The 22,996-nt window shown below is 56.9% G+C and overlaps 3 protein-coding genes across 6 annotated transcripts in view; 1 reads left to right on the top strand and 2 right to left on the bottom strand.

Annotated features, from left to right (window-relative positions):
* KXD1 (KxDL motif containing 1) overlaps window positions 1-22,996 on the top strand; it is a 132,775-nt gene that overhangs the window by 60,821 nt on the left and 48,958 nt on the right. The gene's annotated exons all lie outside the window — the stretch shown is intronic.
* On the bottom strand, window positions 2,073-8,275 carry ISYNA1 (inositol-3-phosphate synthase 1). 3 transcript variants are annotated; one of them, XM_059870240.1, is made up of 12 exons: window positions 8,123-8,275; window positions 6,923-7,111; window positions 5,909-6,033; window positions 5,667-5,828; window positions 4,927-5,056; window positions 4,659-4,852; window positions 4,409-4,558; window positions 4,100-4,315; window positions 3,856-4,020; window positions 3,668-3,781; window positions 3,358-3,575; window positions 2,073-2,419 (listed from the first exon to the last, which is right to left on the bottom strand). In XM_059870240.1, the coding sequence occupies exons 3-12, from the start codon at window positions 6,020-6,022 to the stop codon at window positions 2,209-2,211; spliced, it is 1,674 nt and encodes a 557-aa protein (XP_059726223.1). In that variant the 5' UTR covers window positions 6,023-6,033; window positions 6,923-7,111; window positions 8,123-8,275; the 3' UTR covers window positions 2,073-2,208. The 3 variants fall into 3 exon arrangements, with proteins under 3 accessions (XP_059726223.1, XP_059726224.1, XP_059726222.1); XM_059870241.1 differs by having other exon boundaries at window positions 8,088-8,237; XM_059870239.1 differs by lacking the exon at window positions 8,123-8,275 and having other exon boundaries at window positions 6,923-7,216.
* ELL (elongation factor for RNA polymerase II) overlaps window positions 13,337-22,996 on the bottom strand; it is a 50,037-nt gene continuing 40,377 nt past the window's right edge. For both annotated transcript variants that reach the window (XM_059870085.1, XM_059870086.1), the window contains exons 8-12: window positions 21,460-21,967; window positions 18,980-19,046; window positions 15,787-15,958; window positions 14,898-14,942; window positions 13,337-13,946 (exon numbers count right to left, since the gene is read on the bottom strand). In XM_059870085.1, coding sequence (XP_059726068.1) covers window positions 13,842-13,946; window positions 14,898-14,942; window positions 15,787-15,958; window positions 18,980-19,046; window positions 21,460-21,967 — 897 coding nt within the window. In that variant the 3' untranslated portion in view covers window positions 13,337-13,841. The remainder of the gene's footprint in view (window positions 13,947-14,897; window positions 14,943-15,786; window positions 15,959-18,979; window positions 19,047-21,459; window positions 21,968-22,996) is intronic.

Genomic DNA, 22,996 nt, shown 5'->3' with positions numbered 1-22,996 from the left:
CATTTATGCCCCCCTCCAGCACTGGGGACCCCCCCCAAAACTGCTGGGACCCCATTTATGCCCCCCCCCAGCACTGGGGACCCCTCCCGACATTCCCAGCCGCAGCCCCCCCTCCGCAGGGTGGGGGGTCGGTGCTGAGGGGGGGTCCGGCACTGGGGGGGTGCTGAAGGGGCATTTTTGGGGTGTTTTGCCCACACCCAGCCTGGGGAGGGGGATTTTTTTGAGAGGGGGGCTCCGTGGCATTGTGCCCCCCCCCTCCCCTCCACGGCAGGTAGTGCCAACGCCCCCCCCCCAATTTGGGGCAGCTGGGGGGGTCTCCCCTGAGCTGTGCCCCCCCCCCCCCCCCAGGCTGGGAGGGTGTGACCCCCTCCCAGTTCTCCCAGTGCCCCCTCTGAATCCCGGGGGGGGCAGAACCAGCACAGCCCCCCCCCCCCCAGTGTGGGTGCAGACCCCTCCCCAAACCCAGGCTGTGCTGGGGGAGGGGGAAGGAGTGGGGAGGGGGCCAGGCCGTGCCCCCCCCCATGGCGCAGCCCCCCCCCCAGTGCAGAGCAGCCCCCCCAGCCCTGTCTGTGTGCTCAGCCAGCACTGTGACCCCCGGCCCCCCCCCGAGCACCAGACCGGGGCCCCCCCCGACCCCCCCAGGGACCACTTTAATATGAAGGAATTTTTTTTTTCTTTTTTTTTTAATTTTTTTGGTGTGGTTTGGAATTTTTTTTTTTTTTGGCGTTTGGTTTTATTTTTTTTCTGGGTTTTTTTGGGTTTTTTTCTGATTTTTTTCCTCTTTTATAACAGAAAGGACCTCAAAGCCCCCCTCCCCACATTACCCCCCCTCAAGAGCCCCCCAATAATGCCGCTGCACACCCAGACCCCCCCTCCCCTGTACAGCCCCACACCTCTCGTGTCCCCCCCAAGTGGGGGGCAGCCCCCAGCCCCCAGAGGGGTGATCCCCCCCCCATAGGCGTAGTCTGTTCTGTGTAGGGACCCCCCCTCATTTCTAAACCTCTAGATCTCCCCCCCCCATTGCTTATCAAAACAAAATGGGGGAACAACCCTCCCCCCAAAAAAAAAAAAAAAGAAAAAAAAAGAAAAAATATGAAAAGAGCAAAAAAAAGAAAAAAAAAAAGCCCTAAAATGACAAAAAAAAAAAAATCCACGACCCCCCCCAACACCCCCCCCGCATCAATAAATGTAATTTGATTTTTTTTCAGAAGGCGGCGAAATTTGGGTCTGACTGGGGGTGGGGGGGAGACCCCAAAACCCGGTTAGGGGACCCCAAGAACCGAATGAGGGACCCCAAAATTGGGTGAGGGGACCCAAAAACCAGATGAAGGGGAACGAGGCGAGGGGGACCCCAAGAACCAAATAAAGAGACCCCAAAACCATCTGAGGTTCCAAGGAACCACCAGGGGGACCCCAAAGACCAGATGAGACCCCAAAAACCAAATGAGGGACCCCAAAACCAGTTGAGGTTCCAAGGAGGACCCTGAGACCAAATGAGACCCCAAAAACCAAATGAGGGACCCCAAAACCAGTTGAGGTTCCAAGGAGGACCCTGAGACCAAATGAGACCCCAAAAACCAAATGAGGGACCCCAAAACCAGCTGAGGTTCCAAGGAGGACCCCAAAGACCAGATGAGACCCCAAAAACCAAATGAGGGACCCCAAAACCAGCTGAGGTTGCAAGGAGGACCCCAAGACCAAATGAGGGACCCCAAAAACCAAATGAGAGACCCCAAAACCAGCTGAGGTTCCGAGGAGGACCCCAAGACCAGTTGAGACCCCAAAAACCAATAAAGAGACCCCCAAACCAGCTGAAGTTCCAAGGAACCACCAGAGGGACACCCCAAATACCAGTTGAGACCCCAAGAACCAAATGAGGGACCCCAAAACCAGCTGAGGTTGCAAGGAGGACCCCAAGACCAAATGAGGGACCCCAAAAACCAATAAAGGGACCCCAATACCAGCTGAGGTTCCAAGGAGGACCCCAAGACCAAATGAGGGACCCCAAAAACCAATAAAGGGACCCCAAAACCCAAGTGAGAGACCCCAAAAACCAGAGCGGGGGGGGGGGGTCACGCTGTGCTCCGGGTTTATTGGTGGGTACAAAGCTTCACAGTTTGGAGTCACCATCAACAACTGGGGTGGGGGGGAGCCACCCCCCAAACCCACCCCCCTGCCCCCCACCCCCCTAAAAAGCTCCTCTCGGGGTCAGTCGGCGCCGTCGATGTGCAGGGGGGCGCGGGGGGGCCCCGGCCGGGGGGCACAGGGGTGCCCGTTGAGCTGGGCGGGCGCTGCCACCGGGCTCTTCTTGGGGACCAGGGGACAGGTGGCCCCCCCGGGACAGGCGCGTTTGGGGCTCGGCCGCTGCATCTTGTGCTCCAGCAGCATGTGGTTCTGGGGGGGCAGCCCCAGGCAGGCCCTGGGGGCACACGGAGGGCTCAGGGGGGCACCCCCGGGGCTGGGGTGGGACAGGGGACATGGGGAGGTGGGCGTGGGGGGCGTGGGGTGGGTGCTCAGGGCACTGGGGGGGTTGGGGTGGGTGTTCAGGGCACTGGGGGATGAGCTTTGGGAACTGGGGCACACCGGAGGGTGGCACCTCCAGATGTTGGGAGCAGCTGGAATGGGAGCAGGGACCCCACTGGGGCTCAGATCTGTGAGCTTGGGCACCCACTGGAATCGGGCACCCCCAGGTCCTGGGAACCCCCCAAAGTTTGGGGATCACTGGCACTGGGAACCCCCCAAGGTTTGGGGATCAATGGCACTGGGAACGCCCCAAGGTTTGGGGATCACTGGCACTGGGAACACCCCCCAAGGTTTGGGGATCACTGGCACTGGGAACCCCCCAAGTTTTGGGGATCACTGGCACTGGGAACCCCCCAAGTTTTGGGCATCCCCAGGCACTGGGAACCCCAGGGTTTGGTTACTGGGAGCCGCTGGTGCTGGGCACTGGGCTCCATTGGTTTTGGGCACCCCCTTGGGCATCAGGAACCCGCTGGGTGCCAGGGTCTGTGTGTTGGGACACCCCGGGCCTTGCTCCCCGTGGGCACCCCGTGACTGGGAAATGGGGACCCACCCGTGCTGGGACCTTGGCTCTGGGCATCTCCAGGACCTCTGGGCACTGGGACTGTCACCAGCACACACTGGAACCCACTGGTGCCACTGGGACCCACCCCCAGCCCTGGGCACCCCAGGCTTTGTGCTCCAGCACCCCCTGGATTTGGACACCCCACGGTGGGCACTGGGACCCCCCGGCACCCTGGGTACCCCACACTGGGACCCCCTGCAAGCCTTCGGGTGGCCCTGCGGGCACGGGGGTGGTGGCACTTGGTGGCCACGGGGACGGGGCGCCCCGGGTACCTCAGGATGTTCTCGATGCAGCTGCGCTGGCGGAAGAGCGCGTTGACCACGGGGGAGCCCTCGGGCACCAGCGGGGCCTTGCAGAGGAAGGCGAGGATGGACAGGACGCTGTGGAAGCCCTGGAATTCGGGATCGGCCTCGGTGCAGAAGGAGATGCGCTGGCACAGCTCCGTCAGGATGGCCAGGTCCAGGATGATGGGGCTGGCCAGCAGCGAGTCCTGCAGGCAGCAAAGGCTCAGCAGCCACCGTGGCGCTGAGGGGACAACCCCGGGGACACCCCGGGGACACCCTGGGGACACCCTGCACGCACCTCGCAGGTGTTGTGGATGACGATGGTGTTGGTGCCACCCATCATGATCTCGGACGTGTACTCGTCCAGCGCCCGCTTGCTGTCCCCCACGTAGGGCACGTACTTGATCACCACCTGCCAAAGCCACGTCCCCGTCACCCCCACCGTCACCTTCCTGTGTGTGTGACCCCCCGGGACCCCCCACTCACGCAGTGGTCAGGCTTGTCCTGGGGGCCGTAGAGGACGGGGTTGGCCTGGACCGTGTCGTCCACCACGTTGCTCTTGGAGATCTCCTTGGAGCGGAACTGCTGCGGCGCCGACAGGTTCTTGCCGTCGTTGTTGCCCAGGTGGTTGTAGCTCACGATGGACTTGGTCTGGGCGGGGGGCACGGGCAGGTCACCCCCTGTCCCCTGCCGGTGGGGACGCACCCCCCCAATGGAGCCCCCCACGTACCTTGAGCCCGGCGCCCACCAGGAAATCCACCAGCACCGACTTGAGCTTGGTCTGCCCCGACTTGAAGTCGTCGCCGCCGATGAAGACGCGGCGCTGGGCGGCCAATTCCACCGCCCCGGGCACGAAGGTGTTCTGCGGGGAGCCGTTGATGTAGGCACAGCCCTCCAGGATGCTGGCCACGGCGAACAGCGTGGACGGCGACACCTCCAGGCCTCGCTGCGGCGACACGGGACGGCTCAGCGCCACCGCGGCCGCGCTGTCACCCTCCCGAGGGTGTCACCCTCCCGCTCCCCTCGCCCGGCCCCTGACCTCGATGGCCCTCAGCAGGTTGTCGGCGGTGTCGTTGAGCCCCGGCACGATGTCACAGAATCTCTCCGTGTTGGCCGTCCACAGGACGATGACTTTGTCCACCCCGCTGCTCTCCTTGAAGTCTCGGATGTCCCTGCGGATCTGCTCCACCTGGGACGCGGCCGAGGCGGGAGGGGTGCGGGGGACGCGTCAGCTCGGTGTCACCTCCCCCGTGTCCCTTGTCCCCTCCCCTGCCCCGCCCTGCCAGGACCTGCTGGGCCATGGAGCCGCGCAGGACGTTGTCCGCCCGCTCCTCCTGGTTGGCGGCGATGAATTCGGGGATGTAGATGGAAGGACGGGGCTTCATCTTCTCCATGTGCGGCCAGAGCTGCTCCTGCAGCGGCCACTCCAGCACCTCGGCCCGCCTCATGGCCTCCGCCAGGTTCAGCGAGGAGATGTCCCAGCCTGGGGGACACGGGGTGACCCAGGCGCTCGGGGTGCCCCGCGCCGCCGGGGGGTCCCCCCCGTGTCCCACCTACCGTCGAAGACGATGTCGTTGGGGTGCACCATGGGCAGCAGGTCCCGGAAGGGCACGTAGACATCACCGGAGGGGCCGGTGCCCAGGCACACGGTGGAGGCTTGGAGCAGGGAGCCGTAGTAGTTGGCTGTCTGGGATGGGACAGGCAGGGATGAGGCGCTGGTGGGGGTCGGAGGGGTCCCTGCACCCCCAGAGTGGGGGCCTGGGGCCGCAGAGCCCCTCCACAGGAGCAGTGAGGAGATTGGGGTGCAGGACACCAGCGCAGCTGAGCTTGGTGTCCCCATCCCTGTGGGATTTCCCCAGGACCCTCACTGGGGTCCCTGTGGGGACACCCGAAGGACATGGCCCTTGCAGGGGTCACACTGAGGACACTCACCTCGCCGGGGTCCCTCTGAGGACACCCGTGCCACTGAGGTCACTCTGGGGACACCCTCTTAATTGGGGTCACACTGGGGACACACCTTTTGCAGGGACCCTGCTGGGGACACCCCCGTGCTGGAGTGACACTGGGGACACCCCTCTCACTGAGGTCACACTGGGGACACCCACCTTGCTAGGATCTCTCTGGGGACACACACCTTGGAGGGGTCACACTGGGGACACCCCTCTGACTCGGGTCACACTGGGGACACCCACCTTGCTAGGATCTCTCTGGGGACACGCACCTTGGAGGGGTCACACTGGGGACACCCCTCTGACTCGGGTCACACTGGGGACACCCACCTTGCTGGGGACACCCACCTTGCGCCCCGTCTTGGTCATCCAGGACAGCCCCAGCCTGTTGGCCAGCACGGCCGCTGTCACCGTGGTGCCGTTGTTGCCCCCCCAGCCCACCAGCATCACCCCCAGGCGCGGCACCTGCCGGCCGGTGCGGAAGGTGAAGCGGGTGGAGCACGGCCGCACCTGGGGACAGAGAGAGGGCACAGCTGGGGACAGCGGGGACGAGCAGAGCCCTCCCCGAGCCCCCCGGAGCCGCTGCCCACCTTGGTGACGCCGTTCTCCTTGCAGACGTGCACGGTGCTGTAGGTGTACTTGGCCTCGATGAAGTCCTTGCTGTAGGTGACGTTGGGGCTCTCCACGAGGAATGGCTCTGCCATTGTTCCTGGAGCTGCAATGGCAGGAAATGGGTGTCAGCGCCGCCGGCCTGGCACGCCGGGCCACCCCCCCGGCCCTCCCCGGGCCCTCCGCCCTGCTGGGACGTGGCTGTGCCGCCCGTGGGGACCTTGGCTCCCTGCCCTGCAGGGTGGTGGTGGCGCTGGGACGGGCACTGCAGCCCCTTCCCACCCGTGTCGAGGGACAGGGGGGTTTTGGGGGACACAGCGTCACCCCAGGAGCTCACGGAGGGCCCAGAGGGGGGCACGGTCCTGCTCAGGGCAGGCAGGGACTGTCCCTGGTGTCCCCTCGCTGGGGGTGGCACAGCAGGGACCAGGGATGCTCCCAGGGGACAGGGGTGGCCCTGCAGGCCTGGAGGTGCAGGGGACGTGGGGATTGTCGACCCCTGGGGGTGATCCCAGAGGTCGCTTCCAGGTGACGTGAGGACAGCCCTGCACAGGGGACACGGGGACCAGGGGTGTCCCCGCTCCTGAGGGTGACAGAGCGTGCAGGGGACATGGGGACAGAGGCTGTCCCAGCTCCCAGGCATGCAGAGAATTTGGTGACAGGGGCGGTCCCTACGCCCTGGGGTGACAGATGGGGCAGGCGACGTGGGGACCAACGCTGTTCCCACTCCCAGAGTCGTCCCAGGGGACATCGCGACCAAGACTGCCCAGCTCCCAGGGGTGGAAGAGGGGACACGGGGACAGAGGCTGTCCCAGCACCCCGGCGTGGCACAGGGGACGTGGGAACAAGGGCTGTCCCTCTCCATGGGAAAGGGCACTTGGGGACAGCGGGTGCCCCAGCACCCCGGGGTGTCGGGGGACACCGCGCCGAGGGCACGGGGGGACACGGATCCGCAAACCCGAACCCCTCCGGGGGTCAGCCCCGCCGCGGGCACTCACCGGACCGGGCCGCGCCGGGCGCGCAGGAGCCGGAGCCGGTGTCTGAGTTTGTATCGGTGCCGGTGCCCGGTGCCCGGTGCCAGCGGTTGTGCCCGGTGCCCGTTGTCCGGCGGCGGTACCCTGTGCCCGGTGTTCGGTGCCCAGTGCCGACAGCCGGTGTCCGGTGTTCAGTGTCCGGTGTTCAGTGCCCTATGTTGGGTGCCCAGTGTCGGTGCCCGGTGTCCCGTGTCCGGTGTCCGGTGCTGCCCCGCGGGGACGATGCGATCGCGCTGCGGCCGCCCCGGCTCCCGCCGCTTAATCGGCTCCGCGGCCCCGCCCCGGCCCCGCCCCCGCCCGGCCCCGCCCCCCCGCACGTGCCCACCGGCACCGGCAGTCCCGGACCCCCGGACCCCCCCGACCCCCGGTCCCGGGGCACGTGCGGGGCTCCCCGGACCACACCGGCCGCTCGTACCGGGGGGGCGGCGGGAGGTGACGGGCGGGAGGGGGAAGCGGCCGCTGACCCGGGAAGGGGAAGTGTCGCCGGGGTCCGTCCCGGGTCGGGACCGGGGGTCCCGCCGCCGCCTTCCGGCCATTGACAGCCCCGGGCCGGCGGCTTCCTGCGCCCGGGACCCGCGGGCGCCTTCCCACGGCGCCGCTCCCACGGGGCTGCCAGCCCGGCACCGGCACCGCGCTGGCCCCGACAGGGGCACCCGGGCACCCCTCAGCCCCTGTTAGCCCGCTGCTGCCGCTGGCGTGGGCACCCCAAAAATCACGGCACCCCGGAGCCCCCGGCGCGGGCACCCCAAAAAGTCACGGCTGGCCGGAGCCCCCGGACCGGACCGCGGGAGCCCGGGCAGCCCGGAGCCCGCAGGGCGGACTCTCCGCGGAGCCCCCTCCGCCCGCAGCGCCCACCCCGGCTCCCCCGGGCGCTGCCGGGGGGCACCGACCCCCGTGTGAGGCCGCACCCCCCGCGTGGGCCCGGGGAGCGCGGGGAGTGCCCGGGGCCGGCGCAGAGAAAGGGGTCGTGGCCGCCCCCCCCGCTGGCGGCCCCCGGGGTCCCGCTGCCTTTCAATGGCCCGCCCCGCTTCAAAGGGGCCCCCGGAGCCGCAGCAACGCCCCGGCCCCCTCCCCACCCTCGCTCCCCGCAGACACGGCGAGGACAGCTCTGCCCTCCTCCGCCACCCACCCCGCTCCTCGGGGCTCGCTGCCATCGCCACCCACCCTCCGGCACGCAGCGGGACGGGACCCACCGGGACCGACCCCGGAGGGCACCTGCGGCCGGGCGGCCGCGGGGAGAGGCGGCGGTGGAGGGCACGGCGGTGCCGGGGGGCCGCGTCCGGCCCCTTGGCCATGGAGGAACAATGATCCCTTGGTGCCGGGCTGGAGGACAAAACGAGCCCCGCGCTGGAATGCCAGTGCCTCAGCAAATTATTGAAACAAAAATAACATTTCTTTGTACAATAATCCTGGGGCGGGGAGGGTCCGGGCAGCGCTGCCAGGGGCCCAGAACTGGTATTTTTCCACTGCTTTCCTCTTTTTTTTTTTTTTTTCCCCTTATTTTTTTACTTTTTTTTTTTTCGCCCCCCTCCCATAACTCCCACCATTGTTCCTTCCCCCACTCCCTTCCCACTCCTCCCACGCTCGGCACCGCATGAGCGGGGCTCCCTTGTTCCCGCTCGCCCAACGCGTCCATGGGCCGGGAGCCCGGGCCGGCCGCCCAGTGCCTTCGCTCCCCAGCTGCCGGGGGCTGGCCGGGGGCCAGCGGAGCCACAGCGGAGCCATAGCGACCGGCCCCGCTCCCCCAGCAATGGAGCCCACCCCCCGCTCCCAGCGGACCCCCCGCCCCAGCCCCGGGATGGGTATCCAGGCCACGCAGCCCCCCCGGGGGCTCCCAAACTTCATTCTAAGCAGGTTCAGGGCTGCTCCTGCAGCGGGCGGAGATGCTGTGAGAGCCGGACGGGCTCGGTTGGGGGGTCCTGCCTCTTGTGCCCCCCCTCAGCAGGTCGAGGCCGACCCCGCCAACCCCGGATTTTTGCCTCGCAGCAGCCTCAGCGTTCCCTTGCCACGTTTTCCTTCCTCCACAGTTGGGTTTTTTCCCCTCGTGTAACACAATCCCAAGCCCTGGCCCTTCATTATATCCCTGCTGGCAGCTCCTCATCCTCCTCCCTCTCCCTGTGCCATCGCCCTCCCGGCGCTGCGTGCCCAAGGTCGGACCCACGCCTGCAAGGGGGGGAGCAGGGGGTGATTTTGGGGGTCGTGCCCGACGCTGGAGGTGCAGCGGCTGCTCTGGGAGAGGGACCAGCGCCATCGGACCGTGGCGAGGACAAATTATTCTAATGAGCTTCCTCCTGTAAAAGAGCCACGAGCACTGAAAGGTGCCCAGGGAAAAAACCCACGGGGGAAAAATCCACAGGGGAAAAAAACACTCACGGGGGAAAAAACCCACAGTGCTGTCATCGGTTTCCAACACCCCTAAAACCTGGCCAGGGCCTTCCCACACCTGCGTGACCTCAGATTAGGGGCAGTTTGTGCAAGATGCGATGCAAAGTGACTTTTCCCGAGCGTGACCTGAGTTATCAGTGAATTATCAGAGCGCAGGGCTCCTCCCGAGCTGGGTTTCGCCACCCGGGAGGACGCGGAGAGCGGGGATGCTCCCGGTGCGGCGCTCCCGGCTCCCGGCGGGGCCGATAAGGAGGCGGCGGCGGCAGGAGCCCGGCTGGCTCTGGCACAGCAAACGCAGCCAGTAAATTTCCACTGGGGCAGCTCCGAGTTAATGAGCTCAATGCGTGACCCCGGGCAGCGCCGGAGCTGCCAGCGGTTGGGAGGAATTCCCCAGGAAAGCTGGGAGGGGATGGGGACCCTTCCTGTGCGAGCGTCCCCGCGGGGCTGGAGCCGGCCCTGGAGCTCACAGAGGGTGAAGGGGGCCTGGGGTGCAGAGCTCGGCTCACAAGCCACATCTGAAACTAAAACTGGAGGATTTGGGGATTTGCAAGAGCCCGGGCTCAGCTCTTGCTCCGTGGCCGAGTCCCACCGGTGTCTCCTCGAGCGGGTGCTGCCGTGTCAGCTGCAAGGACACCTTTTAACAAATAAACCAAGACTCTGTAAAACGTAATTTGACCCCTGGGTGATTGTCACCTTCTCCACGGCGTGCTGCTTTGGAGGGACAATCCCGAACGCAGCACTTAACCCAAGGGAACACGGGAATGCAGGGCCAGCACCTGCGGCCTCCAGCCCCGAGTTTGTGCTGCTCACGCTCTGCTCCAGGAGGGAGGCAGCACCCACACAGCAGCCACCCCAAAGCCACCGCACCCCTGAGCAGTTTTATCCTTGGTTTTATTCTGCCTGCTCCATCCAGCCCCAGGGATGCTGCTGAAGGCAGGGCCGGAGCACCCCACGGCGACAGCAAGGCAAGGGACACTCCTGACACAGCCCAGGTGCCGTTTGCACGCCGAGGATTTTTGGGGTGATTCAGCCAGGTGGGAGGAGGTGGGAGCTCCAGCAGGGTCCGTGCCAGGCTGCTCCCACCTCCTGCTCCAGCAGCACCCCCGGGATGAGCATCCCTCGCTGGATCCCGAGCATCCCTGAGCCGCCAGGGCCGCGGCCCCTCCGGGCTGACCCCAGCAGCATCCAGAGCCTCCTCCGAAGCAGCTTTTCCTCCAAAAGCCCCGAGGGTGCTGCAGTGGGAAGCCCCCAGCTCGTGCCAGGGCTGGAGGCTGCTCCCAGCGCAGCGCTCCAAGGAGCTGGCTCGCTCCAAGCACCTCTTCCCTCTCCTCTTTCTTACCTACTCCCTGCTCTGACACTCGAGCTCACTCGAGTGACCCGGTTCCTTCCCGTTTCCTGCTTCCAAGCTCCACGCCAGCCATTTATCACCTTTCCCTTTTGAGTTTCCTTGCAGGGAGAAGCACTGAAAAGAAATCCACAACCTTATTGTCTGCTTGTTTTCCAATACAGTGAATTTATTATATGTTGCAAAATCAGCATTCAGCTTTTTTAGTGTACAAAAAAAGGACACTAGCTCTTAAGAAAAAAGATTAGGAAAGCTGAAGACTATGCTGCCTTGAAATTGTAACATTTTGGCAAAGTGAAAAGCTCTTTTGTAAACTCCAACTCCATGGCTCAATATAGTTTTTATCCACAGTACAATATTACAAAGTAAAACACAGTATCAATAAGTTAAGATCATACTTAAATCACCTAGAACTGGTTTCTATTAACCCAAAAAGCACAAAATTTTGCCTAAGCTTCGTCATCTCTAAAAAGAAAAAAAAAAAAAAAAAAAAGAAAAGAAAAAAAAAAAAGGCAGATTCGACTACAATTCTTTAACACAGTCCAAAAGAAAAGTGAAGCAGGAAGTTGGTGGATGCTAATTGGGTCTCACAGTTTGGATAATTAATTAAATATTTTCAGGGTTTTTTTTTTTTAATATTCAAATTTTTTAGAAGTTCCAGAATATACATGTAAATGTACACAATACATCTTTGTATACAACTCTGTTTGCAAAAATATCTTATAGCAGATGTATAAAGATTGAGATCCGTCTCTATCCCCCCCCTCCCCGAGCAACAACAACAACGACAAAAAAAAAAAAACAAAACAAAAACAACCCTCCTTTCAAAATATTAAGGATCAGGAGAAGTGTTTCCACGGAAGAATTTACTCATCCTGGGTTTGGAGCTGCTGCCTCTTCTGCCATCCCGAGTTCCGCCTCCTCTGCAGTCGGAACGAAGCCCCCCCCGAGCCCCAGCACTGGGGAAATTCCCCTTTTCCACCCCAAAATCCGGCGTGGGGCAGGGCCGGCGGTGCAGTGACAATCCCAGAGCGGGGTTTGGGGATTTGCTGAGGATTTGGGATGTGCCAGGGGCTCCTCATCCCCTCCCAGACCCCCTGGGCTCCCCCGCCCCCGGCCGGAATTCCCAGCTGGGATCCCGGGAGCTCTGAGATTCCCAGACAAAGCTCCTCACCTCCAGGATTCCCAGAGTTTTCCAGGAGCACCAGAGGCAGGTGGTGCTGCCCCAACACTCCCTGACCTCCAGCTTGGATGTGGGGAGGAAGGGATGGGAGCAAAGCATTCCTGATCCCCAGATTCCCAGCAGGAATGCCCTGGGGGGTTCTGGGGTGCTCCCCCTGCGCTCCTTGGGCAGAGCAGCTCTTCCCACCCCCCTTCTCCAGGACCAGTGGAAGACTGGTGGCATTCCAAGGGCCAGCGTGTCCCTCTGGCTGTCACCTCTCCCTTGGAGAAGGGGATGGCAAAGCCCTGCTGAGCGCTGGATGTGCAGGGAGAGACCTCAGAATAAAGTGACAAAGCAAAAGCAGTGGCCCTGGCTGTGTGACAACAATGAAATTATAATAATATAATAATAATAATAATAATTAGCCCTGGCTGTGTGAAATTATAATATAATAATTAGTAATTTTATCTCCTATTTTTTTAATACAGCAGATGGACCCACGTTTTGTTTGGGGCAAGGGGAAAAAGAAAAAAAACAAACAACTCAAAATAACTCCTTGTTGTAAGAAGTGTTTCCCTCCTTAACTCTGCCATTCCTCTCCTTCAGAGGGTGAAAGGCTCCTCAGTGCCACCTCCAAGGGAAGGAGACTCCACAGGGAAGGAATCCTTTACTTTGAGATAAACGGAAGCGGGGAGAAGTCAAATCCCACAGGCTGGCAGGATTAAAAAGGGGAGAGGGGAGAGAAAGAAAGGAACAGCAGAGTTAAAGGACACCTTTGTGCTTTTTGGAGTGTTTCTCACACCCTGGCCATACTCTGAAACGTTCCCTTCAATCCAAAGTAAAGAATTAAATAAAAAAATCAGGAAGCAGGGCTGCAGGGAGAAGCTGGCTGAGATAAAAGCACGCCAGTGGAAGGGATCCGCGTGGGAAAACAGCACCTTACTGCTCTCACAAGGATTTGCTGCTGCCTTGCAAAGACACACACACAGACACACAAAAAAAATAGCCCAGGAGAAAGCAGAGCACCCCCCACCCCCTCCTAAAGTCACTCCTCTGGGTGACTCTTGGGTCACTTTGAGTAATACTGCAAGGAAAGGGTCCCAAGCACTTGGCCTAAAAGGAAAAGGGAGGCACAGTTTTAGAAAAAAAGATGCTTTTTTTCTTTGATACAAAAATAGACCATAGTCTCATTAGCAATTAATAAAATTGGCTGCCTTGGTAGAAAATTAGAAAAGTCAAAGCCAGACAGGTCTCCATCTTCCCAGCACTGGTGGCTGGAGGTGAACTGGGCAGACTGGGCAGGAGGTTTGCACCCAAACGCACAAAGCGGATCAAAAAAGGGGAAAAGGGGGTTGGGTTTTTTTTGTTTTTTGGGATCCACCTCTGCCCTGGCCAAGGTGCTGAGCCCCAGGGGACCCCCTGTGCTGCCACCACCCCCTCCCACGCCGAGGATGCCAATGACAAAGCAGGGCCAGACAAGGAGAGCTCAGGGAACGTGGTGTATTTCCGCGGAGCCGGGAGCAGACAGCTCTCATTCCAAACAGTCCTAGCAGCAATTCCAGTTCCTCACCATTTGTAGGACAATTTGTAACCCACGTGGAGCTGGGGAATTACAACTTCATGCCAAACTTTTAATCCATGAAAACTACAGATTCTTAACCTTTGGGAGCTTCGGTCACTTTAGGCAAGTTTTCCCTTAAGTGTCAAACGCTGGCTTCAAATAAGCAGAATTTTTTTTTTGTTTGTTTGTTTTTTGTTTGTTTTTGTTATCCATTTGTTACATTCCAACATTCAGAGAGGCTTAAAAACTCGGGAGGAGCGTGCTGGATGTGGACATGACAGATCTGGCATCTTAAAGTCATCCCCAAGTTCTTCAACCGCGAGGAATTAATGCTCGTCTCTGAAAGGGATTTTGGGTCTACAAAAGGGAACGTAACGTCCAGGCTGACTGGATTTTGGTTTGCCCTACCCAGTCCAGGGGTGAGTGGCAGCTAAAACTGCTGCTGGTCATACTCTGCTATCAGTTTTTTGATGTGGGCCAGTTTGTTGTGGAGGTATTCGCAGCGGTTCTTCTCTTGGCTGTAGTTGGGGTTTGTCTGCAAAATAAAATAAAAAAAAAAAAAAAAAGGAAGTGCAGAGGTGGGAAAGGTTTTGGACAAATCCAAGCTAAGCCTTGACATCACAGAGCAGACCGTGGGATGGTTTGGGTTGGAGGGAATGCAAAGATCATCTCATCCCATGGGCAGGGACACCCAAGCCCCATTCAACCCTTCCAGGGATCCAGGGGCAGCCACAGATTCTCTGGGAATTCCATCCCATTCCCTCCCAGGGAAGAATTTCCTCCTAATATCCCACCTAAACCTCCCCTCTTTCAGCTTAAAACCACGGAAAGGAGCTTTTTTAGATCCCTCTTTAAAACAGTCCTGTTCTGATCAAAGCCAGCCAAGAATAAAATCCCTTTTCAGCATTATCCAGCTCCAGGAGCCTCCTCGCAGGGAAGGAGCACACCTGAGTTAGGCTCAGCCTAACTGGGCTCCTAACAGAGGCTCTGGAACAAAAATGAACTTCCAACAGGCAGGGAATATCTTCAAAGAGCTCCTAAATCCCTCAGGACAACACGGCTCAGGACCATATTCACTTATTCAAAAAGAAAAAAAAAACCAAAACAAATCCCCACTGGTGTGTGGATGCTTTGCATAAAAATCCTGAAATTTTACGTGCCCTAAACTCCAAAAAATCTGGGGACAGCGCTCCAGAGCCTGATCCCAGCATCTGAAACACAAACTGTTCCTTCCCTGGAGAGATAAAGGCCCTGAGTGAACACACCCATTGTGCCAGGGCCACGGCTCAGCGATCCCCAGGACCCAGGGGCACTCCCAGCTCCCCCCAAACCCTTTCTGAGCTGCTTTTAGGGACGGGCTGGAGCTGAACAAAGATCTGCTGGAATTGCCTCAGAGCCTGGGTTTGCTCTTGGCAAGGGCCCATCTCTTTCAGTCACACCAGGGGCACCACCCAAAAGCCTTCTGTGGCCAAGGACATTCCCTTACCTTTTTAATTTTCCGATATTCCTGTAAAATTTGATCGTGGATGGTCTAAAATAAAAAAAAAAGAGAGGAAAAAAAATAGGGCATTATTTTCAGTTCTGCAGTAGGTATTTACTGATGGCTCAATGTACACAATTCCTTCAAATCCCAACCAAAATCTGCTCCCTCTATGGCTTCCCTGGGCAGATCCAAACCAGCTCTGATTCCATGGAGATCCTGGAGCTGACACAGAAGGATGAAGCCTCACTCCTCACCTGTGACAAGCACCTGGATTCCAGGATAATTCACATTTCCAAAGCCCCAACTGATCTTTTTTTCCTCCACCACCAAGATCTAAAAACAATCCAGTGAGGAATTTTGCAAGGAGAAGGGCAGGAGGTTTGAGGGAGGCAGCTGTGCTCAGCACAATAGGTGCTCTGTAAAAATCTCTTTATTATCCTCGACGAGACTCACTTCTTCAAGCTAATGAATAGCTAAAACTCTTTAAAAATCACTCTGACAAGCCCAATAATGCTGCATTATTAAGATCAAAGATTGCAGAGGAACAGATGACCCCGTGCTAACTCCCCTTCCAGCCCTGATACGCTCCCATATGTGCAAATATGAGTTTTTCTGGCTGGGATACACTAATAGCTTCCAGCAGCTTTTGGCTAAGGACACCAATTGTCTCACTGAGGCCTTTCCTTGTCAACAAGTCCCATGATGTGGCTCCAGCCTGAAAAAGGAGCAGCACAGAGCTGGGTTAGGAGCATTCCCCAAAGCTGTCAGCTGTGTGCACGTTCCCCAGCAGCTCCGAGGCTGGAATTCAGACACCGACCCGGCCCAGGGAGAGCAGGATCAGAGCCCTGCACTCTGCCACGTGCACAGGGAGCTCTCTCAGCTCTCTTTCTACCTTGTATTCCTCCGAGCCCTGCAGAAGCTGCTTCAGCTTGGCATCCAGCTGGGTGAACCGTCGGGTTATCCGCTCTATCCGGGCGTGCAAGTCCCGGTACTCGTTGTACTCCGCGTTGAAGTCGTTCTTGTAGCTCTGACGCTGCTCCGAGGAGGAAATGGCTGCGTATTTTCTGCAGGGGAAAAGGCTCTGGTCAATGGGTTTGGAGGAGGGAACTGGTTTTAGGTGGGGATTGGTTTGGGGGTATTGGTTTTATGGGGGAGATTGGTTTTAGGGGATTCTCTCTGGGTTGCGGCGGTGCCGAGCGTGGGGGGATGAACCTGGAAAGAAAATCGTGGATAATTGAGGAGCACAGGATCATCCAAATGGGGTTTTGGGAAGGAATGGGCTTTGAGGTCAATGGTTTTTGAGGAGGGAATTGGTTTGGGGGTATTCATTTTAGGGATAGTTTGGTTTTGGGGGGATTCTCTCTGGGTTGCGGCGGTGCCGAGCGTGGGGGGATGAGCCTGGAAAGAAAATCATGGATAATTGAGGAGCACAGGATCACCCAAATGGGGTTTTGGGAAGGAATGGGCTTTGAGGTCAATGGGTTTTGAGAAAAGAATTGGTTTTAGGGATGGATTGATTTTAGGGAGGGATTGGTTTGGGGGTATTGGTTTTATGGGGGGGGGATTGGTTTTGGGGGATTCACTCTGGGTTGTGGTGGCGCCAAGCATGAGCCTGGGGGATGAGCCTGGAAACAAAATCGTGGATAACTGAGGTTCACAAGATCATCTAAATGAGGTTTTGGAAAGGAATGGGTTTTGAGGAGGGGATTGGTTTTAGGGATGGATTGGTTTTAGGGATGGATTGGTTTTGGGGGATTCTCTCTGGGTTGTGGCGGTGCCGAACCTGGGGGGATGAACCTGGAAACAAAATCATGGATAATTGAGGAGCACAGGATCATCTAAATGGGGTTTTGGGAAGGAATGGGTTTTGAGGTCAGTAGGTTTTGAGGAAGGGATTGGTTTTGGGGGGGATTGGTTTTAGGGGATTCTCTCTGGGTTGCTGCAGTGGGGATGAGCCTGGAAACAGAATCGTGGGTAACTGAGGATCACAGGAGCATCCAAATGGGGTTTGGGAATAAATTCTTCACTGTGAAGGGTCTGGGATGGAATTCCCAGAGAAGTTGTGGTTACCTCATCCCTGGAAGTGTCTGGAGCACCCTGGGATAGGGGAAGGTGTCTGTCCAGCCCAAACCACTCTGGGGTTACAGCTGGAAAAGCCCTCCAAGATCAAATCCCAGCACTGCCAAGGCCACCACTAAACCACATCCCCAAGTGCCACATCCACATGGCTTAAACCCCTCCAGGGATGGTGACTCCCTGTCCCAGTGAAAAATTCTCCCTAACACCCCATCCAAAGCTCCCCTGGTGCAGCTTGAGGCCGTTTCCTCTCCTCCTGACTTGCACTAAAGTAGCAAATTATGGAGGCAACCACTGGGGATTGTTGCCTTGACCTCCTGTAAAACAAACAATGTTTGCTCCCAAAACTTCCTATCTCTGCCAGATAGGGTGGGATGGGCAGGTACAGCCAAGCCTGGAGCAGCTGGGGGTGGAGGAGGACACTCAGATAGTGCTGCTACAGCTTCTCTGACTCCTGCTGGCCCGCAGAACATGGAGTTCTGCATCTGTGCCAGGCATTGGAACAGCAGGAATATGATGCTTCCAGTGTTAAGAGTCTTTAAAGGAACACAAAAAGCATTGAGCCATCGTTGCAAAACGCTGGCAGGGTGATTATGTGGCAAGAGCACGACAAGAAAACCACGGTGAGGAGCTTTATGCAGTTTTTTTTTCCCACCAGCAACTCTATTTCCAGCACCTTCTTGAGACACTTGACGTGTCCTGAGCTCAGGTTGAACTGATGTGCCTTTGGGGGCCTTTTGGAAGTTATTCTGCTCAATAAAAAGCCATTAAAGCTGATTTTTACTGCCCTCTCTGAAGGTAAAACTCATCTTTTGGCTCAAATGTGCCTCCCTGCTCTGGCTGCAGCAGGGCCAGGGTGGTGCTTGAACATGGAAAAGCTGATTTAGGCCTCAAATAAAGGGGAAACTTTCAGTGCTTTAACTTTTTATGAGCTCCAAACTTCCAGAACAGACTCCTTGCCAGGGGTGGGATAAAAAACCATCCACCAGGATCAAGAGCATCAAACAGCAGTGACAGGTCTTAGAATTTGAGGAGCCGGGCACAAAGCAGTCAGATCCCACTGGGTGAGACCACAGAGCTCAGAAACCTCTCCCAGTTTCTTTGGGGAGAGCCCAAGGAGCTGCAATATCCCATTCTGGGAGGGATCAGTGGGTGAGAGAAAAAAACCACCCCCAGCCACACAAATTCTTTGGAATAACCCTAAAAATGTCACCTTGAAGGGGTTGTTTGTATGGCTGATCCAGCTCAGCAAAGCAGAAACCACAGCAGAAACCTTTATCTGCCCTACAGCTTCCTCCTCCTCCTCCTCCTCCATCCCTTCCCTCCCAGCAATCCCAGCACAGCCAAACCAGCTCTGATGGAAACAACCCCCAAGGCTGGGACATGCACAGAAAATGTTCTCCCCCCCAGCTACAAGTTCTTCCCTCACCCCAAAGCTTTGTTTAGAACAGGTTTGGGTTTATGCAGATTCTGGGCTTCCTTCACAGGGATTTTTGGGCTTTGGTTGTTTAATTAACCTCGAGGGATCTGATTAAAGAGTCAAGAAACAGCTCAGATCCTAACCCAGGGGTTAGAGGCTCCCAGGAAAGAATATTTCACTGCTTTATGGAGATGATCTTGGCTCTGAAGAGGGCAAGAATTAACAAACCAGCCCCAAATCCTTCCTTGCCCTGCCTTCCCCAGCAGATTATTCCCTCTCAGAGTTTCCAGCTGGAACAGGGAGATGTTTAATCCTCAGAAACCCCTCTAAGGTATGAAATGTTTCTTGAAGTGCTTAAACAATTTATAGGAGATAACCTTGAACTCCTCAAGGAGGTAAAAACCAGCTTTGATATCAAGTTTAGTCTCAACTATTCATCTGCAGAGCTGGGTTTACTCTTTTCCTTACACCCACCTAACAAAGTTCTATCAAATAACACAAAAAGTCCAACAAAAATCCCCAGCACGTTGTGATTTCTCAGCCTGAAACACGATCCCAAAGTGATGAAGCAACTGATAAACATACTTACAATAAATAATCTGGCATTTCTGAAGTTGATGTTGGTACACTAGAATTATTGCATGTTCCATTTAAACCTGAAAAAATAAAGATTTGTTTATAGACGTTCTTAAACTTCAAAGCTCTTTGCAGTTCAGCTTGAAACTCGTAAAACTCGCCTGAAATATACAGTTTGTGGAATTCTAAAGGATTTCTGTTTTGCTTGGAACTGACAGAGGCAGAGGAGCCACAACAAGGTGGCTGAAAGTTCAAGGCTCCTCCAGTATTTGTCTGTCAGCAAAACAACACCAACATCAGCCTGTGCACCGAGCAGGGAAAAAAATCTGAATTTAACTGGTGGATAAACAATGCCTGGAGTGGGATAACACTGAGAGCACCTCTGGGAAGGAGGAAAACACAGCCCTGAGCCCAGAGAGCTGAGCTGGGCAAGGTGAACCTTGTGTTCTCCTGCTTCTACACTTGAGAGATTCCTCTGGGCATCTCCAGGGGAGATTCCTGAATTAATATCCCAGAGTCCTGCAGGGCACCACAGAGAGGATTTTAGGGAATGCAGCTCCAAACACAATCCAGGCATTAAAGGCTGCTCAGAAACTGAAGGAAGAAGAGAATAAACCTAAAGCAGACCCATCCTGCACTGTCTGGTGGATGTGGAGGGGGAGAGCAGCTGGATCCACCTTTGGACAGGGACACTCTCCACAAATGTGGAGAATTCCAAACCCTCAGCAAACCTGAGTCAGCAGCACCCGGAATTCCCTCTGGATTTCCAGGGAAAAGCTTTCCTGAGCAGGATGGGAGGAGGGCACAAAGCCAGAGTTTCTGAACCCATCCCAGTCCCCAGCTCCTGCTGCAGCTCCTCCTGCTCTTCCCCCTTCCCTGAGCACAGCCTGGAAGATGCAGAGCAGGGCTGAAGGATGGTGCAAGGGAAGGGACACGGGAGGTTTGTTTTGCCTGTGAGTGCCACCTACTGACTGAAAGGACCCCAAAGATCCCTCCAGAGCCTCTGGAACAAAATTCCTGGGAGAAACTCCCACTCCTGGCAGGAGGTGTCCCTGCCCACGGCAGGTGGTGGAAGCAGATGAGCTTTAAGGTCCTTCCAACCCAAACTTTTTGTGATTCTCTGCTTCCCTACAGCTCCAGAGGGAATCTGGGGAAGGAGCAGGATGGGGCTGGTGCTACCCACAGAAGGAAAACATCCCAGTTCTGGCTGTGCAGGATCCAAGCAGGACTGACCACATCCTGTTTACGATTGCTCCCAGCCCAGCTCGCGTTTGTTACCTCAAAACAGCAGCAGGAACAAACCCCAACTCCTAATAATTAACAAAAATCCAGGAATTGAACAGCAAAGAGAAGCAGGAAAGGTGGTGGAGGAGGCTCAGCAATTTCTCAGGAATTTGGGTATTTATAAGACAAAAAGAGAGAATGTGTGAGTGTCTCTCCAGAACAACTCCAGAGGCTCATGGGGAAGAGAAACAACGTGGAAGAAACACAATATTCACAGAAAAAAACCTGGGACTGACACAAAAGTAGAAGAATTCTCAGTTCTGCAGTGCCCCAGACCCATCAGCCCCATGGACTGCCCTCAGCTGAGCCACCAAAATGCATTTTGTCACTGCTGCAAAGCCTGTGGGGAGGGGAGGGCTGGGACCAGCTCAATCCCAGCACCCTGAGAAGTTCCCCCTTTCCAGGAATCCCCAAAGGAGTCTCCATTTCCAAATATTGTCCTTTTGGAACCAAAACTGGAGGATTTTCATGCACCGAGGAGGAAGGGGAATGTAGAAAATAGTAACAGGGTGAAGGAAAATGCACAAAGGAATTTAACAGATATTCCCAGAGGCTGCAGGGAAAGTCCCAGTGTTCTGGGGAGCTGTAACAAACAGCAGAAAACAGGGAAACAGCAGGAAAAGGAATGGATGGGATCAGCCAAGAAAGATTCTCTGCTCTGACTTCTGAGAGCTCTGGAACAGTGGCCTGGTGGAAAATGTTTTCACCTCACTTCAATGGAGATGCACTGCCGTGTCAGCCCTTGGATAAATCAATCCCCAGCCCCAGTGGGATGTGAGGAAGCTTTTCCAGCCTGGAAGAGCTGGTTCTTTACCAGCATTGATCACCAGGTTTATCTATCATTTCTTTTGTAGCCAATTTTAAAAGCTTTTGTGAGTAACTTTTCATTAAAAACCCAAACAACAGTCATCACAAGAGGCAACACAAGCTCTGCACTGCTCTTCCCACTGCTCCCAGCCTTTCATCCCCACAGCTTTTAATTTAACCAGGAGAAACATGACACGCTCTGAGGCAGCCCCAAACAGCATGGATTGTTAAACAGGAAAAACCTGACGCCCTGTGTGTGGAGAGGGAGCACCTCTGGTGATTTGGAAGGAGGACAGCGCTGGCATTTGGGTCCCCAGAGCACCTGGGGTGGCCCAGGATGTGCCCATCCCTCCAGGGAACGCTGGCACCACACCCAGCCAACACCTCTGGGCCCCCACTCACCTGGGACCTGCTCCTGGGCAACACTAACTAAGTCAGCATTTTTTATTACTTCACAGTTCTGCTTCTCCTCTTTGCACTTCTCCTCGCTCTTCTTCTCCTTCCTCTCCTTCTCCTTGTCTTTGTGCTTTTTGGATTTTTTCTTGGATTTGACGTAGGAGCCGCAGTTGTGTTTGCTGCTCTGGGCACAGTCTGTGGGCAGGGGGTGACTCAGTCTCTCGGGAGGCTCCGTGCTGCTCTCACAGTCTCTGCCGTTGTGAGTCAGGTCGTTGCTGACATCCGAGAGGGGATCGTGGGGCCTGGGCAGCTCCAGGGCCGGGAGGGAGGAGCTGGAGCTCACCGGCTCGGGCAGGGCCGGGGGCAGGGCAGGGGCAGGGGGGGCCAGGCTGTCCTTCCCGTTGGAGGAATTCAGCTTCCCGTTGAGAGTGGGTTGGGTTCTGTGAGCCAAATGGGAGATCCTGGGCTTTTTGTTGGCCAGGGGGTCGATGAACTCCACAGGTAAGGGTCGTTTCTGTTAGGGAGGAGGTGGGTGGAAAAAAAAAAAAGAGAATTAAATCGCGTTGAAGGTGCAGAAGTGGAGCTGGGTGTTGCCACTAGGTGGTGGTGCAATACAGGGGAGAAGGGAACATCCCCGGGAAAAGCAGCTTATCCATCCCAAGCTGCTTCCCAGAGCCCTCGGTTTGGTGGGACAGCTTAAAAAATCCCACCAGCAATTCCTGACCTCCCCTATTACCCACACACGGCCCCAGCCCACTCTCCCTGCAGCTTCCTTCAAACCCAGCCCTTTGGAACTCAAACCTTCCCCCCCTGTCCCAGCCAATTTGAGAGTGGAAATATCCCTGGCAGAGCCCAAGGCCAGGCTGGACAGGGTTTGGAGCAACCTGGGACAGTGGAAGGTGCCCCTGCCCACGGCAGGGGTGGCACTGCATGATCCTTAACTCCCTTCCAACCCAAACAATTCCAGGATAAAAACATCTGTCCTGAGCACCCCAAAGCCCCTGGGAAGGAAAAATGTGCTCAGCCCTCTAGAGCAGGGAGGGATTCACCAGTTCTGCATTTTATTCCCAGCTCTGTGGCCAAGAGCTTCACCCCTTCCTCTTGTCGAGAGCGAGGCATTGCCCGGAAGAGGGGAGGAAGTGCCAAGTGCTCAGTTCTCAGAATTTCAGGCAAAAGGGGACATCTAGAAAGCCACGTCACAGGGGCCAACGTGACCTGAGCAAGCCCTTCTGGAGCAAGGCTAGAGAAGGAAGTGGTTCCCAGCTGTGCCCATACCTTGGAGGCAGCCTGGAAAAGCTGCTCCATGGAAGAACCCATCCATCAGGCTGAGCCCAGCCAAAACCACCTCAGCCAGCCCTCACTGTGTGCCCACCTGGCAGCTCTGGGGCTGCACCAGCTCTGAGCCAAAGATTATTCAGTGCCCAGAGGAAAACAAGCGATAGCTCTGGGTATTTCTTTTGGATAATCCATTATTTTCTTTCTGTCTCAGGCAGGATCTGGACGCGTCTGCGAATGGAAATGTTGTTCCATCGCTGAGGTGCAG

The sequence above is a fragment of the Haemorhous mexicanus genome, chromosome 29 (assembly GCF_027477595.1).
Source record: "Haemorhous mexicanus isolate bHaeMex1 chromosome 29, bHaeMex1.pri, whole genome shotgun sequence".
NCBI lineage: Eukaryota > Metazoa > Chordata > Aves > Passeriformes > Fringillidae > Haemorhous > Haemorhous mexicanus.
This window is presented reverse-complemented; position numbering and strand designations above follow the sequence as displayed.

Bases quoted from the DNA above. Each gene is read 5' to 3' on its own strand.
- ISYNA1 (XM_059870240.1), bottom strand. From the start codon at position 6,022: ATGGCAGAGCCATTCCTCGTGGAGAGCCCCAACGTCACCTACAGCAAG. The intron at 5,829-5,908 runs GTGGGCAGCGGC...CTCTGTCCCCAG, and splicing joins AGGAGAACGGCGTCACCAAG to GTGCGGCCGTGCTCCACCCG. The intron at 5,057-5,666 runs GTGGGTGTCCCC...GTCCCATCCCAG, and splicing joins TGACCAAGACGGGGCGCAAG to ACAGCCAACTACTACGGCTC.